General features: G+C 42.9%; 1 protein-coding gene across 2 annotated transcripts in view; it reads left to right on the top strand.

Annotated features, from left to right (window-relative positions):
• The window catches only part of csmd2 (CUB and Sushi multiple domains 2), a 340,637-nt gene that overhangs the window by 261,516 nt on the left and 61,544 nt on the right, over positions 1-17,577 (top strand). For both annotated transcript variants that reach the window (XM_021322558.2, XM_036144950.1), the window contains 7 exons: positions 27-215; positions 2,521-2,698; positions 4,718-4,863; positions 4,951-5,031; positions 5,602-5,715; positions 15,781-15,969; positions 16,703-16,849. In XM_021322558.2, coding sequence (XP_021178233.2) covers positions 27-215; positions 2,521-2,698; positions 4,718-4,863; positions 4,951-5,031; positions 5,602-5,715; positions 15,781-15,969; positions 16,703-16,849 — 1,044 coding nt within the window. The remainder of the gene's footprint in view (positions 1-26; positions 216-2,520; positions 2,699-4,717; positions 4,864-4,950; positions 5,032-5,601; positions 5,716-15,780; positions 15,970-16,702; positions 16,850-17,577) is intronic.

Here is a 17,577-nt window from a genome sequence, read left to right as displayed (position 1 = left end):
ATAATGTGCACTTGTTTTTGCTTCAGCGTATGAGCTACAGGAATGCCCGGATCCAGAGCCTTTCCGTTATGGGGTAGTGGTCGGCGCAGGCTACAACGTGGGCCAGTCCATATCCTTCGAGTGTCTGCCCGGATATCAGCTGATGGGAGACTCCATCCTGACCTGTGAGCATGGCACCACCCGCAACTGGGACCACGCATTCCCTCGCTGCGAAGGTAGGTCACGAAGGGTTTGCTGTGATACATTGTTAATCTTGAAATACGTTGTATTTGTAAAAGTAATAGTAGGATAATTCCAAGCATGCACGAACGCAAGACTAAACCCGTTACATGATAACTTCCTGTTAGGACTTTATAGAGCTTTTACATCATTATTGTAAAATGCAGCCATGAAGATAATGATTATCTATTATGAATAATGTAATTAAAGTGAGTTATTATCCCCTATTAATGAGGCAAAGTAGGCTTTAATGAAAATCCATACTGTGCTAAAGAGGAGCGGAGACAAATAAAAGATGAATAAAGGAGGGCCTAAATTGAAAAGGAAAAGTAATGGGTGTTCTTTCTTTTTGCCGTGTCCTTGACACACATTCTCACGCTCCAGCTGTTGATTATTCAATAAGGCAGGGGAAATTACAGAGGGAGGTGATGGCCGTGACAGTGGAACTTTGAATAGGGGAGCAGGGAGATAAATGGAAGTGAGCGAGGGAGCACAGAGAGCAGGGGATGGTTTATTCTCCGAGCTGTTTTCTCCAAAATTCGGGCTGTACAGTTATATGAACTTAATAACCTATTGACTTTTCTTTCTTCCAGTTAGTCTAGTTGTTGTTTTTTTAATCGCTTTGTTTTGTTAATTTAGACATAAATGAAAAGATTTTTTTTAGATTGCAATTATAAATGTGCAGCCTCAGAAATTATGCATTACTGTGTTTCTTTTAAAAGTAAATGTATTGAGGTTTTAACTGCCCCCACTTGACCCTGCAGCAGTAAAACCGGCTCTTTAGCCTCCGACGCTGCTCTATTTGCATAGATTTCCTTTAAGAGGGCACAAGTGCAACGATTTTGCAGTCTGTACTGCGCCGACCTGCTTGTTCTTGCATTATTATTATTATAACATGCTGTATGTGTGTTCACTCCACCTTCGCCGTCTGATCTCCTCCTCCCTTCGCCGCCCCCATTCCTGCTCTATCATTTTCATGTATCGGTAAATGAGTGGCACGGATAAAAAGTCAATGGTGTATGCCGGTGCATCGCTAGTTTGGAGCGTTAACACATCAGTTCCTCATTGTCTGTTAAATACGAAGAATGAAAAAGTAGAAATAAGTTGGAACACAGAGATTTAAAGACGGAAAAGTCCATATTTTATGGTTAAATGGCATCATTTTTTGATTTGCTGTTTCAATTTTGTGTCTTTGTTGTTTTTCAAACGCTTACAAAACCATTGCTGAAAACTTTCTTCCCGTCCTTAACCGGGCAGACCCTTGTTTACATATGAGACTTAAGTGGCTTAGCATCAGCCAGCGGGGTAACTCCTCAAAGTGTCGAGATTTTAATCAATGTCTCTGATCAATAGTTCATTTAATGGGTGACAAAGAGGTGCAAGGCTGAGTTGGGTGGGGGGCTAAAGTAGCCGACTGTGTAACGTAAACACACATGAGCTGGCGGGGGCTTCGTGTCGCATTTTATACACGCAGCAATCCAAGAGTTTGCTGTGGAGCACAATACCCTGGCTGGCTTTCTGGAAGTGCCTGCACTGCTGCGATTACTATTCCGCCTGAATTTCCCCTGCTCAACCACCGTGGATATGAGGGGCACCAGCGGGAATGTCATGCTACTTTAAACCATTCAGTTCGTTAGAACTTCCTGAGTTTCAAAGGAATATATATATTTAAAAAAAAAAAAAAAAAAAAAAAAGCTCAATTCCTCTGCATGTTGTTTAGAGGCTGGGTGCAGTGATTTGAAGTACTGAGGGTACCTCTGCGGCTCTGTGTCATTTCTTTACTTATTTTCACCCCAAGGTATCAATCCTCTGTGTACCTGGAGGTTCAGCTGTTAGCAATCTTGACACACTCATTCTGTCACAGCCTTCCCTGCCAGTCTAAATTTACACATCCATGCACATCTACTCATATATATATATATATATGATGTTCACACACAACACTCATATAAACACATATGGGGCGCCGGATGCATGCTAACACCCCCTGCCTCATCCTCCACTTCTTCGCTACAGCCTCAATGGAAAAGGGTTGAGCCCTTATCTTTGCAAAACACTCCATCCAACTCCCCTCTTACTAAAAGGCTTTGCTGGCTAATCTTAAGCTCATACAAGTGCCTGGGCAATAGACGAAGAGTGAAGTCGAGAGAAAAAGAGACACCGAGAAGGGAGGCAAAAGAGGTGGAGAGTGAAGAATCGGCCTTTTCTTTTTATGAGCATGTGTAGTTGTACAGTATTCCTGGCCCGCTGAATTATATATATGCTAGCTCACCTTGTCCCCTCCTCCGTATTTTTTCTCAGTGCCTTGTGGTGGCAACATCACGTCAGACAACGGGACCATCTTCTCCCCCGGATACCCGGAGGAGTACCCAAACTCAGCCGACTGCACCTGGCTCATTTCAGTGGCTCCTGGCTTTGGGATCAAACTGAATTTCACCCTGCTTCAGGTTCACGGGCCACACGACTTCATAACTGTCTGGTAAGAAACGGCAGGAATGCATAGGCATCACATGAATGGCATGCTGCGTACGTTCTGTATATCATAGGGATAAATGCTAAAGATGCAGAAAAATGTCTGCTTTTTTTGTGAAGCTTTGACCTGTTGACAGAGATGTGAAGCCTTTCTTTCCCCTTGGAGAACTGTATATAGTTCTTATCATGAGTGGTCATGAAACATTCATGTTTGGAGCAAATGCACTGTCTCACCAGGTATAGGAGAGAGCAGTCACTGTAAAACAGGATTTTACTTATTTAAAACAAAGGCAAAGTGACTTTGGAGTTGACATTTTAAACTGTCTTTAGCCTCTTATACCAGCAATTAGCATTGGTGGCATTAATAACTAAACATCCCTGTTTATTCCCCAGAGAATACAGCAGAGCCTTTTCTGATCTCTGAATGTTTTTAAAGGGCAGCTAATATTTCTAGATCTAATATGTTCATATGACAGGTTGAAAGCTCAAAAGTACTGAAGAAAAAAAGATATACACTGAAGAAAGCTACAGTCCTTCACCAGTTTTATGAAACATCACTAAGGTGTCTACAAATTAAGATCTGTTGACTAAAAAAATCCTTCTTTATATCTAGGAAAATCGAGCACAAGATTACGAAAACAAAGAGCAAATTGACCAGTAACAACTAATCAACATCATATGTCTTTTTAAATAGCTTCTCGTTCTTGTCTGAATTACATGATTTTAATACCTCACGGATACTGAAGATATCTTATCATTTAGTCCTGCAGTAGCAACCTCCACCTTAAAGAGTGCTGTGATAAGCTCAGCTCTGTGTTGTTATGTACGGTGCATTTGGTGATCATATAAAGGTGGGATTTCTGAGTCTCTGTTTGGTACCGTCATGAATCAGCACCAATGAAAATCCAGTTTCTCGTTTCATCTCAATGTTGATTTAGGAAATGAATGTTACATTGTATTTGTTGCTTGGCTAAGAGTGGCGGTGATTTCTCGAAACCCTGGAAGAATAGTCAGAAATGAGCGATTTGCGAGATCAGCCAGACATGTCTCTTCATGTCTGGCTGAGGTTCTGAGGGATAATGCTTCTTTTCATCGTTTACATAAGGCTAGATCTGCCATATGTATCATCAGAGACAGGGTTTTACATACATGATGGTTTCCAGCCCCCTTCCCCCCCCCCCCCCTCTTCCTGAGAAAGCGTCTAAAAGTCCCAGCTCTCATTGCAACCAGACATCTAACTGCCAGTCATCCGGGCAGCTGATCGACAACACTAAATGTGTAGGCTGACGTCTGTGTTTTAGGATTTTTGATCATGGAGGGCTCCATGTCAGTTTCAGAGAGCTGACACAACCCGACCGCCGTCATTGTTACTTTCTTTTTCTCTGTTGGTACCACCAGCCGTAATCTTTTTCGAAAACGTTCCAGCAGAGTCAAGATGTGGACCGTACATCTCACATTCCCCACTCCCAGTTAACGTTGCTGTGTATGTATTCACCAAACCACTGAGCCAAAGAAAATGGGCCCCCATAATGGCGGCTTGGCTGGAGCGCTGTCAGGCAGCGGTCCCTAGCCAGCCGTTTCCAGAGCTGCTTGTAATCTCCCGTGCCCAGTCTGACAGCCAAAGACAGATGGTTTCTAAGCTGAATGGTTGTGGCTGGAATCTGGGAGCTAGCTTAATTGGCCATGGCCACACCAGGGGACTGCCAAGGCAGGGCCACCGCTTCCAGAGACGCTCCCATTTGGCTGTCTGTTAACAGGAGCAGCGCAATCTAGACCTGTCGCTCCGCTCTTATCTGGATTTACTTCTAGCATATATCAGGCAAAAGCAAGCCAGTAGATTGTGTTTGGGTTTCACGAAGACAGGGGAGTCATGATACTTTGCAGAAGGAAGCTTCTTAACAATACCCTGTAAGGTAGTGCAGTCTGGATTTCCTTTATCAGAAGCTTTAGATTATTTTATTGATGGGCTGCTGTTTTAGATGTTCTTTGAAGTTTGAGGTTTGCCTGTGACGTTTCCGCTCTTTAGGGATGGCCCACAGGAGACGACTAGAAAACTAGGCGTCTTCACCGACGGAGAGCCTAATGACCCGCCCAGCAGCACATCCAATCAGGTCCTGCTGCGGTTCCGCAGTAACACAGAGAAGGGCGGATTATTCCGTATTAGTTACCAAGGTATGTGAATGATCACACGGCACTAGTATTCATTTTCCGTCTGTATAGTCTGTTTGACTCCTTTCATATCTGATACGTGAAACAAAGCTTACAGACTCCAGTACTGCCTGCCTCCGCCCATCATTCCTAACGCGGAGATCCTGATGGCGAGCAAAGAATTCAAAATCGGTAGGTGGAAACGCTGTCACATAAATTTCATGGAATGCACATTCAGATGCGGACACACGGTCACCGCCATCTAGCCACGTCTCTGTTTTTATATTGGATTTGGTTCCATTGTGACTAGGGAAAGTGTTGCATTCTAGCCCATTAATCCCAAAGGGACAGTACATTCTGGCTTTGACAGTTTACATTGCTTTAGGTTGAGTGCAGCTTGCCATAATTTATATTACAGGGAGAGGAATGGGAGAAAATAATCAGAAAGAGGGTCCATGGGACCGTTGCTCATAACATATTTCTGTTGTCTTCTGTAAAATAGAGATGATGCTCTCTTATCTCTTTATTATCATAAATATATGATTAGCTATTATTCTGAGCTACATCTGCACCGTCCATTGGGAGTTTATTATTATGGTGATGTGTTTTCCAAATGATAATTCTCCCCTCCCCCCCCCCCCCCCCCCTCTCTCTCTCTCTCTTCTGGGGGAATTTCAAGAAATGAACTTACCCATATGCTTGTTGTTGCCACCACCTCGTTCCCTCTGACTTGACTTCCTTCCTGTCTACCTCTCTGATCAGGTGATATAGTTCGCTACAGATGTCTTCCAGGCTACCAGCTAAGTGGAAATAGCATCCTGACGTGTCGACTGGGAACACACTTAGAGTTTGAAGGCCCCCCACCGTCCTGCGACGGTAAGTGATTGTGTGCAACGACGAAATGGGCTGCAGCCCTTCCTTTAAATCTGTGTGGTTGATCATTTGCAGACCAATCGTACCTGAATCTAGTGGCTGGACCCACTATCTTCTTAGAAGGCAGCTCAATATAAAAACATTAACTCCTGATGGTATACACATGGCTGTTTGTTGGCTAGGTTAAATCCTATGTGAGTTGTTTCTTAACCAGTGCTCAGCTTCAGTGAGCAGTTGAGACTTTTCACTGCTGGATAACTACATACTTCAAGGATGTACAGATGAGCATCTTTTTACCAGGGTGCCGTGCTGAGCCATTTAAGCTTAGACAATCACAGATATGGAGTCGCAGCCTGATCCTGTTTGAAACTCCATTAAATCTGAGGGCACTAAAACCCACACACTGCATGTCCTCTGCATCATCTCACTTAAGGCTGTTTCAGACGGCAGGATTTTAAAATAGTCGGACGATTTTCAAAGCCTGAGAGACGCCATGCTAACCATAAAAAAAGTTGTTGATTTGTACAGTGTGTGGTGTCCGGTCAGATGGCAAGGTCACCACACCACACACGAACAGGTTTCACTCAGGATCATTCATATATCAGATGGGAAATCTTGCACAACCTCTCAAGATCAAACGTGGGTTCAGGGTAAATACAAATGGACAACGAGGAAGAATAACGGCGTTAGTCTGTGGACTGATTTTAACCGAGAAAAAGCACAATAAAAAGGAAAGGCATTTGTTACATAAGTGGAGACAGTGTGAACGCGGGGCTCTGCATTTCTATGAGGCGAGCTGTTTTTTTTGTCTTGTCGTTTCTTTCTTTTGGGGGTTTCCCTCACCTCGCTTTCTGATTGGCTCCATGTCACATTCAACAAGCTGAGTGCTTGTCTGTCCTCGGGGAACACCAAGCACGGCAGGATATCGGGGCAAGACAATCCAACATGTTGAATTTGATTTGAGGTCAGAGCGGTCGCGACGTTCTACCAAATGGACCCGATCACTCTTAACACACCAAACACGGCAGGAATAGCTCTTAAGAATATTTTAAGAGCTACGCCAGTAGTCCACGCCACTTGGAAGGGGAAGAATCATGGCAAAATCAGGCTAGAAATCCTTTACTGTTCGGCTCTGAAGGTTATCCAGTTTAACTGACAGTGACAGGCCTTTTTTGATGCTCTGATGAAGGTCTTTTTGACCAAAAGCTTACAATAAACAGTGAGCACTTGGGAAGATAAAGTGTGCAGGAATCTTTTGTTTGCTTTTGGACTATTTTTGGCTTCCAGCGCCTTCACTAAGGTATATCCAGGTTGAGCAGTAGATCTGCTAAGGCTTTTTGTCCTAACCAGAATTTCTGCAGAGCAGCTCTAGATTTCTGATCATGCATCTGATTAGTTTTCCATCAGGAGCAGTTGGCTGATTATCTAGGCTAACAATAATAGCTTTCCTCCCTTTTTTTCAATATGAGTCTTAGATAATTAGACTCATACCATCGTCCAATGCCTTTTCAGTTATTAAGATTATTCAGAAAGGTTGTTTTCTCTCCTTATAAAGTTGTAAAAGTGAATGACTTATTGTTCAGCTGAAGCTCTGCCACAAGGGCATCTGTCTGATCACAACATGCACACCAGGTCAAGCCACCGATGTAGACAGGAAACAACAGCTGCCAATACATGTCATGCTGTGAATGCTATTGTAAACATTATATTTGCATTTCAGAGAAAAATGGCCGAGTTTATACAGTGCACCAACGACAGGTATCAACAGCTGAGTTTAGTTAGGAATTCAAGATACTGGACGTTTTTATCCCAGCACCCCAAAGGCCTTTTTTCTGGATTTTTGCTCTACATAACATGCTTAAATCTAATTTGTTTTATTAAGAAATTATATTAACCTGTCAAGCTAGATTGATAGTGTAGCACTCTCCGTTCTGCACATTATCAATCTGGTTCTACTCCCATTGAATCCATTCGGGGAAAAGATGGACATTTAACAGAACCCTCCAAGCTGATTGGGTGAAGGGACATCTAGTGGCCGCCAACCAAAGGTTGATTTTAGCCAATCATGTTATCAAATAAAAATGTGAGCAGCAGGCTTCATAAGAAACATCAAGAAGTTACGCTGGTCAAGGTACTTCTTGCTGTTCTTTCAAAGAAGAAATCTTGGATTCTGACCAAACAGATGTGATAACAGCAGCCATGTTTGTTTTGGTTCAGCTGTGGGCTCAACGGCTATTGCTTTCATCACAGATGTCCCGCCTCAAACCATAATACTGCAGCGTGATTGGCCCCAACCAGAAATGGTTCAGCCCAATCCATTGAGATGGGAGCGGGACAAGGGGGATTCTCGTTTGTTTGTGGACGCACAAATACCGTGAGAATTCAGCTTGCAGGCAAGGTTGCAATTACATACTCAAGATTGAAATGATCTGGGTCTAAATTTAGATAATCTGTGGATACCAATTGTGTGTATGTATAGCTGAGGGAATTTACAGTAGTGAGCTTACAAAAAAAAAGATTCAGAATCGGGGCCGTTGGACTTAAAACCTTACCAATATTTGGAATCACATCAGGACATCCGCAATATAAATTTCTTCAGAGATTGCTTTATAACCAACAAATGGCAGATTAACTGAAGTCATAAAAAATATGTTGGTTTTTATAGGCAGCAGAAAACCTAAATGCTTTCTTAAAAACGAATAGGTCTGTTTAGATAGAAACAGTTTTTAGCCAAAACTGAACTGAATGTGACTGATGAAAATAATTCAACACGTTCTAACACCGCAATCTATTACTGATCGGGTTTCTGGGTCTTTATTTTCAATAACGTTTTATCTCAGTGGTCTAGTTGGAGCCCGGAGCGATCAGCTCTGCTTTGCCTTCTTTCTGCCCTCACGGGTGATCTGCACTCAGGGAGCAGCACAGCAACCACAATTTTTTTTTTTTTTTGTAGATACCACTTCTCTGAATCACGCTTGACTCCCAAGAGGCCGGGGATGGTTCCTTTAGAGAACGCTACAGATATTGCCGTCCCAAAGGATTCCCCTGCTCCCCATGCTCAGCCTAAGATTAATACTATCTGTTGTGTAAAATGCGTCTCCGGGTGCATCGAGGGGGTTTCTCTGCTTTGTTTTGAACTTCACAAGATCACAATCGCAAACATCTTTTCTGTTCTAGCGGTGAGTTTCACACTCTAAATGGTTGGTGTCACTCCCTGCTGGGTACTAGTAGGATAGCAGAGACAATTTGATGAACGCCACAGATTTGAAACACGAAAGACAAAACAAGAATGAACAAAGGATACTGATACAAATAGGAGCATAAAACTCCTTTATATAGACGCTTGACATGGAAACCGCGGCGTGTCAAAATCGTGACGGAAAAAAATCTCTTCTCTGGTTCATTTTCCCGTCTCCTCCAAGTTCCGCTTTTTCTTCATCCTCGGATATTTGCATCTGCTTATGCGCAAGCTCTGTGGAAAACCTGAGCGTCTTATACCGAGGGCAAACATGTATTAAGTCATGTATCACCTTCCAGACTTCCTGTCATTTCACATACAGCCGTCATTATTATTGGTCCTCCGAGTGGTAAAGGAGATTTATGTGGCAAAAAGGAGGGGGGGGGGGGGGGCAGCTTAAGGCTGAGGTTTTTGGAAGCAGAAAACAGGAGAAAAGAGGATCAGAGAAAATGTCAAGTTTTAGAACAGAATGAGTCAGCGCTGGATGAGCTGGCCTTATAAAGAAAACCGACGGTCTTTTTTTCTAGAAAAGGTGGAGGAGTCGCCATAAACGCGGTGAATAAGGAATGAGTGGGACTGGAGTTTAGAGGTAGGTGAGAAAGAGGCCGGTAGACACTTAGTTGGAGGGCAGCGAGGAGACGACATGCACCGCTCATTGAAATGCAGGGGACATGCTGGCTGCAGCTGCACCTATCAAATCACCTCTTCCAGCTCTGACAGGCACGACCATTTCTGCCCATCTAGGGGCATCCAGCTACTCCACCCCCACAAACACCACCTCCCGTTTTTTTTTTTTTACACACTACATACTGCCGGCCTACACGGTGCATGTCATCCTTCAGTGATGGTCTTTCAGATAACCGGAGCCAGTTTGGCATTCTTAGCGCTGGTATACCCACTCGATCCTGACTCACCAGCATCAGACATCTGCTCTTGCATAACACATGTACTCTTTGTTATATATTTGGCTTTTTATCTTTGAAATTTGTCGTTGTCTGAGCCCCTTTTAAGCCTCGGTGTCATGTATTTTTACTCAGCCAGCCGGATTTGGATGTCTGTCGAGACCCAGATCTGTCTTTTTCTATTTCTGACTTTTCTCTTTCCCCAAAAAAAAAAAAAAAGCCGTTTACAGGCAACTGAATAAAATCCACCTCAGCATTTGACGGAATTTGTAACCCATAATTTTAAAGAAATAGTAGTTAATTTTAACATCTGAATCATGTGATTTATTTTATTTTTTTAAATTTTTTAAAAGTGAAACCCGTATATCATCACCAAAGGTGATACATATATTTCAGCCATTTACTTATGTTAATTGTGATCATCATGGCTTATGGCTAATGAAGACCCAAAATTAAATTTAATGCAAAAAAGTACGTTGCAGACTCCTAAAAAGTAGGAAGAATTAAATATTTGGTTATGGCCTATACACAATCATGGGAAAACCCTTTGACGTTTACGGCAACCACAGTTGTCCATCACACAGCCCAGAAAAGGTCATTGCTAAAGAAGCTACCTGGCCAGAGTGCAATATGCAAGAATTTCAACGGAAAGTCAAGTAAAAGGAAAACGTCTGGTGGAAATAGGTGCACAAGCAACTGACATAACAGAGGATTGTGAAGCTAAATTTCGTCGTACGTTTACAGGAGAGTTGAGAATTCACAAGGTGCGAGCTATAGCAGGAGTCGGTGCTTCGAGAGCCACATGTATTCAGGATAATGGTTGAATTTCCTGTGTTAAGCCACTCCTGAAACAGCATGAAAAGCATTTTATATGGGCTAAAGCAAAGAGAAAACTGGTCTGGGGCCACAGTGTTTTGTCAAAATTCAGCACCGCCTTCTAACGGGGAGTGCTGCCCACTGCTGAAAAAAACCTTCTGATTTCACTTTCCAGCAGGACTCAGCACCTTTCCACGCCACCAAAATTAGCAATACCTGCTTTAATGACCATGGTGTTGCTGTGATCGGCCAGAAAAACGAATGAAATAAAAAAAATGATGGCAGGCTGATGGCCTGCGTGCCGTGCTGCATTTATGCAGGAATTCATGCAACATGAACGCCAACCCAGTACTGACTGTATTGATAGAATTTTGAACATAAGAAAGAAAAAAAACAACAAATTGACTTAAATATATGCTGTATACATAGTTCCGTGTGTGAAAAGAATACATAAAATAGGACATGAACTTTTTTTGGGTTGTCTAAGTAACATAAATGTGTTATTTTGATTTGAGTTGTCATTTTTTTGTATTTTGTGCAACAGGAAAAACAGGCTGGTTAGTTTAGCATTTGATTTTGGTCTTAAGGGGAGTGTTGGCCTAGTGGCTAGAGCAGCACGCTTGCACTCAGAGAAGGATGCAAGTACCCAGTTCGATCCCCACTGCCTGCACTCTCGATCCCTGAGCAAGACCCTTAAAGGCATACTATGCAACATTTTTCAGTTAATTAATGTGTTCCATACCGTTTTGGATGATTAAATGAGTCATTTCAGGTCGAACAAAGGTTTTCTCGGCCGCCCTGGGGGTCTGTGGGGGAAATACCGCACTTGCAATTGCAAGAGCCCTCGGCCCGCACACAGAGAAGTCTTGCTTTACGGCGAGAACTCCATGTGTTTTTGCCCTGCCATTCACTATATGCATGCGCGAAAGCAACAACAAAGAACCGCGTGTTAACGTCAAATAAACATGCAAGCATATCGAGTTTTATTATTATTATTATTATTATTTATTTATTTTTTTTATGTTGGCGAGACGCCACCGCGGCGGCCTCGGCGAGGCGGCCACCATGAGGCGGCCGCGGCCGCCTCGCCAAGATAGCGCTGCGGGAAGCTTGATGTTCATACTTTCACTGTGTTAGTCATTGTTTGTACTGCCGTTTTTTCCACTTTTCGTTGCGTTCGCCTGTCTGCTAAGCTCAAAACAACCGCGCCTGGCTTGATGGAGAAACCAGAACAGCTGAGCATCTTTACGACAGTGCACTTTTACTTTCGCCCTCTGGGGGGAGCCTCGCTGGAAAATCAACCCCGGTTGCATAGTATACCTTTAACCCCTGATTGCTCCCCGGGCGCTTCACATGGCAGCCCACTGCTCCCCAAGGGTGATGGGTTAAAAGCAGAGAGAACAAATTTCGTTGTAATGTACGTTTGTAATGTATGTTTCAATGACAATAAAGATGATATTACTATTACTATTATTACTATTTACGTTTCATTTGAGTAAGCTGTCTTGTGGGACTCACTGCCATAACCTTAACTGTCTGCTATGACCATAGTCGGCCTTGTGCACATAGAGAATTTTTAACATGGGTACGGTACTAAGCCCAGCTTCACTCTGTTAAAGACAGCACAGTTCTTGCTGGCAGGGAAAATTCTCAAGAGTTTATCACTCTGAGAGATTTTGGTTTGAACCATTTTCACCCCAGCGGAATAGTTTTCCAACGTTTTCGCCGCTGACTTTCAACTTTGACTGTTAAACGGTCTTTTCTCTCCCTATAATAGTCTTTGTTGAAATGTATTGCATCTTAGCTGTCGTCCTCGGCTCTGATGTCGTTGGTCCTGATCCGGGCTAATGTTCATGCCTTATCTAGCCACTTCAGTCAACTTATCATACTCCTTCAGCGCGCCCTGATGAAAAGTCACATGGAAATACCAGCTGAATGCAGATAGAAATCAGCATTTATGTGTACACAATGTACTCACACAAATGTGCGTCTAATCATTCCTGAACGCTTGTTGTCAAGAAAGCCTCTCATTGCTTTGTCATTAGAGACCTTTGTCAAAGTCTAAATGTGCATAATCAAAATGTCCATTCCATTTCTTGTCTTAATTATGTAAGCTTTCTTTGTATTCCTATCGATGTAGATTTCACCTGATAGGCTTTTCTCCTTTTATCATAACACTCAGAGCAGTGTTTTTGTTTTAAAATTGCTAACCTGAAGATATGAGCTTTCAACGATCTCTTTTGTCAGCTCCAAGACAAAGAAGAGGTAGTTTTAAACTCGCCGGGGCTCCCTGAAAGGTCGCTGTCTACACACATCTCCTCAGTGAAATGATTGTTTAATGAACTTTACTCCTATATTTTATGTTCTACCTCCAGGTCCAGTGAGTTTTACTATCACTGATGGATGAAAGCTGTTTCTGAGACATCCCTTTTTTTTCTGATGTGCTGTATGTGTTTTCAATCTGAGCAGTTCCCTGCCACTTAACTAAAAGTAAAATCAAATCTACTTTCAGTATCTAAACTGCATTGATAAATGCTTTTTTGTAGTTAAAAACTGACCTCTACTTTGATTTAGATTTTTTTTTTGTCCATTGGTTGCATATTGTATTTAGGAAGTGATATTTAATGTCAGGTTTTTGAATGTCTGAAACTATAGAAACAAAAAACCCTTTTTTGACATAAAAATTGACAAATTCTTTATTAAGAATTTGCAAACGGTTTTCTGCCAGTGGATGTTGCTCAGCAGTTTTTTTTTGTAGATTATCACTTTGCTGTTAATGTTCAGAGAGGAGAAAGGTACAGTCTGAGGAAAAAAAAAGTTGTGCCAAAATGCAAAAAGATGTTTTCACGACATGCAAAACCTTTCTCCTGAATAGCACCGCCACAAGAGGTTGCTTTTTGAACAAGACCGTTGAGTTTTTCTCCCCTTTAATGAAAGACTGGTAAGTGCCGAAAGCTGCTTTTACCCTCAGGCAGAAAAGACTTAGGTATTCAAACAGTGACTCACAGCAGGGACATTTACATCCCCTGATAGATTTTCTGCAGTCTTGTTTGATAAACACTTTAATCCACTCCTTGGTATATGCACTTTGAAATAGTTTCTCTCTTATTTAAAACTTAATGTATTTTTTTTATTTATTTGATTTGTTAAAACTATTTTTGCAGCTTAAAAAGGTAACTGTATGTTAAAAACCTATAATTATTGTCACATTGCAGATGCAAACTGATGTTATATACCAGCACCAAGTAGCTCATAATTTTGTAACGGAGGAAAAAATATACACGGCTATACTTTTTTTTAAAAAAAACATCTGAAATATGTGTTGGATTTTTATTTAGCCCCCCTGAGTTAATACTGCCATTACAGCAAAAGGTTTTTCAGAATGTGCCAACATTTTGACCGAATAAGTATCAGAAAAGATGGTTATGTTTTTCTTTTGGCCCCATTTCCTCTAAAGCCCCGAAATAAAACCCAGTGGAATCACCTTCATAAGTCACCTAAATAGCAAATAGGATCCACTCCGGATAGATATGTGTTCTATGAGGACCTCAGATATTCGTAACAGAACTTTGGTGAACATTCAGCGCGATGGAGACCAAGAAAGACGGCAGAAAAAGTTATGGGGGAGATACAGTCCGAGGGCTTTTGGGTTATGAAGATACCCCAAGCTCCGAGCATCTTTCTGGTCATTGTTCAATCACTTGTCCTCAAATTGGAAACTGCTCAGCAGGACTGTTAACCTACCAAGACGAGACTGTCCATAGAAACTGACTAGAGCGTTAATCAGAGACCTAGCCAAGTGGCCAGTAGTTAGTAACTCTAGAGGAGCTGCCGACATCCACAGCTCAGGTGGGAGAATCTGGCGACAACAATAGTCATGCACTCTACAAATCTTTTTTTTTTTTTTTGGAAGCGTGATAAGAAAAGTTATTGTGAAACAAAAACTGAAAGAAGTCCCGTTTGCAGTGTTCTGTTTTTGATCTCCAGGTTGAGGGTGAAAAAAAAATAAAAAATACACGTCACTCTGAAAATATTATCTCTATTGTGGATTTGGGTGGTGGCAGCATGATGCTGCGGTAGTGCTTTTTGTTTTTAGCAGAAAAATGGAAGCTGGAAGGATTTGATGTGAGGATGGACCAAGCTGATGCAAATTCCTGCTGCACTTTTCATATTTTATCATCTTCCTTCCGCTTCACAGCTATGCTTAACTTTGTGTTGCTCTGTCTCAAAAGATCTCAGTCAAATTTGAAGTTCATGGAACGTGACAACAAATGAAAACGCAGAAGGGGTGGGAAAAGTTGAGCAAAGGCAGAAATGGTTATGATTCCAGCGTAATAACTAATAATTTCTCCTCTGCGTTGTGGAAAGGAACGTTTCAGTTTGTCTGCAAAGGTCGCATGGATACAGTAAAAAAATAAAAATAAATCAATCATCTATATAGTAGTGCCTTGTGCCACCATAACAACATATATCCTTTCATGCTATAGCTTGTTTAGGATAGCACCACTATGCTCGCTGATGGCTCTGGCAGATAATGATGTTGTTGTTTTTTTACAGAACAAAACACAGTGGATAGGATCATAAGAAAAAGAAAAAACACAAAATGTCTGAGAGCTTAGTGGAGATGGATCCTGGTGACAGGAGGAGACGTGATGAGGCGATGGATCTAGTCCGCCCAGACATGCCACAGCAATCGAGCTTCAACGCCGACGTTAGACTTAGTCGCCAAGTTAGCTTCACGTCTGTCACACGCTGACAATGGGCGTAGAAGCGAATGTGCTCGTGGCAAGTCAGTGGTATTAAATATAAGCTGTTTAGGGGGTCTGACTTGGCATGCATTAAGTTTGTTTCCCTGTGACAGCACCCCAGACATGAATGACAATTAGCCGCGCCGCGCTTTTAGTCACAATGCATTTCTCCCCATCAACAATGCGAATCCAAACAATCCAATTTAAGCTTCAAGGTAAATTGAATCCGCTAAACTGAACGAACAATCGCCAGACGTGATCTGTAATTATAAAACAATGCCAGCAAAACATAAACGGATCCTTATTTCAACGCCTCAAAAAAAAAAATAAAAAATAAATGTAATGCCTTGTCTTCTCTCCTCAGTGACGTGTCCCATGAACGAGGTGCTGACAGCTTCCACGGGTGTCATAATGAGCCAGTCGCCAGGCACCGGCTTCCCTCATTTCGAGTCTTGCTCCTGGGTGGTTAAAGTGGAGCCCGGCTACAACATCACCTTCACCATTGAACACTTCCAGACCAGCCGTCAGTTCGACGAGCTCGAAATCTTTGACGGTGGGTCCCGCCAGCAGCCAGGAAGTGGAAACTTTAATGTCGGCTTCTCCTAGAACCGTACGCGTGTATCGAGAAGAGTTAGACCAACGTCGATGCTCTTTACGATCTTTAATGTTCTTTGCTGGACCTTTTTTTTTTAAGCATTACTTTTTTCCCCAGAAAGCCACAGTCAAAGGCTAAACCAACCAGACAGCTAGATTTACTGCCCCGTGAACACAGCGGTCTGCCTTCACCAGCAGAAAATCACACGCCGGCGTTCCCTCCGTGGCGGCAGAACATCTGCATCCGCCTTGTTCATTTGAGTTCGATTGGAAGCAAGCTCAGCAACTCTGCCCGGCAGCTTTGAGAAAATGTCGGGGCTTTACACGCCGCCGACGCTGATTAGTACTTTTTTATCTTCCGCCGACTGGAGAGGAACAGGCGACTGTTAACCTTGAGGCTGCCGAGCCAATTACGGTCTGCGATCGTCTTTTTTTTTTTGTCCCTTTCCCACCATTAAGGAGTCCGGCGAACTTTTTATTTGCGACTTGACACAATTCATAACAAATGAAGTGTTTCAAGAATTGCGTTATGTGAAAATGTAAATGTGAGACGTTGCACAGAACAATAGATCCGGACCTTCATGTACAGCCTGTGCGTCGGCTTTGATTTCCCTTTTTTTATTTCTTCGTCTTCCTCGGCTTTCTGAAGCTTTTCCCTCTGTTGTCGTTTTTCCCCCCATCTCCTCACCCAGGTCCATCCAGACAGAGCCCGCTCCTCATCACCCTCAGCGGCAATTATTCCAGCCCGCTGAGCATCACCAGCTCCAGCAACAAAGTCTACCTGCACTGGTCGTTCGACCACACCACCAGCCACAAAGGCTTCCGCATCCGTTACTCAGGTAAGCAAGGTGCCAGAAATTCATTAACGCCGCCAATCGATTCGCCGCACGGAAGCTATTCTGGGCTCGTTATTTTTAGCGCCTTGTTGCGAGTTTGATCTCATTAGCCGCGCGTTTCGGAACGCTTTTCCTTGAAGACCGGCATCTGGGCCGCCAACTGTGCCTCAGACAGCCGAAAAAATATGACCCAGCCCTGTGAGAGCCTAATGGGGGGCAGCAGGCGTCTGCAGCGAACGTCCCGCCGCGCGCCAAGACCTAGGGATTAGCGAGCGCCGTTTTCACGCGTTGCTTGCTGCGTGTTACGCCTCCGTTTTGTCCCGCGCCCATGAAGGATTTGTTGGTAGACGACACCTGCGTAGCTCGCTGTGAATTATGACTGTGTAAATATTTAAAAGGCTCCCCCTGTTCTGTATCAACACCACTCAGCCAGATTGACTAATTGTCTCTCTCCTCCCCTTGGTGGAGCTCTCTGTCTCCCCAGCCGGATGTTCTGTCATCTCTCTCTCTTCTTTTTTTATTTATTTATTTATTTTTTTCCTCCTGCCTCTTTCACTTTTTAATTGTTTGTTTCTAGCACTGATGGTTTTCATCGTGACAGATTAGATGATAGACTAAGTGATCCCCGAGAACCCAGAAGTTACCGTGGTCAATATGGAATTGCCTTCTGGTATTGAGGAGGGGGGTGGCACAGATGGCACAGATACATTTGATGTATTCAACCATGCTAC

Source organism: Fundulus heteroclitus, chromosome 13, assembly GCF_011125445.2.
Source record: "Fundulus heteroclitus isolate FHET01 chromosome 13, MU-UCD_Fhet_4.1, whole genome shotgun sequence".
Classification (NCBI taxonomy): Eukaryota; Metazoa; Chordata; class Actinopteri; order Cyprinodontiformes; family Fundulidae; genus Fundulus; species Fundulus heteroclitus.
This window is presented reverse-complemented; position numbering and strand designations above follow the sequence as displayed.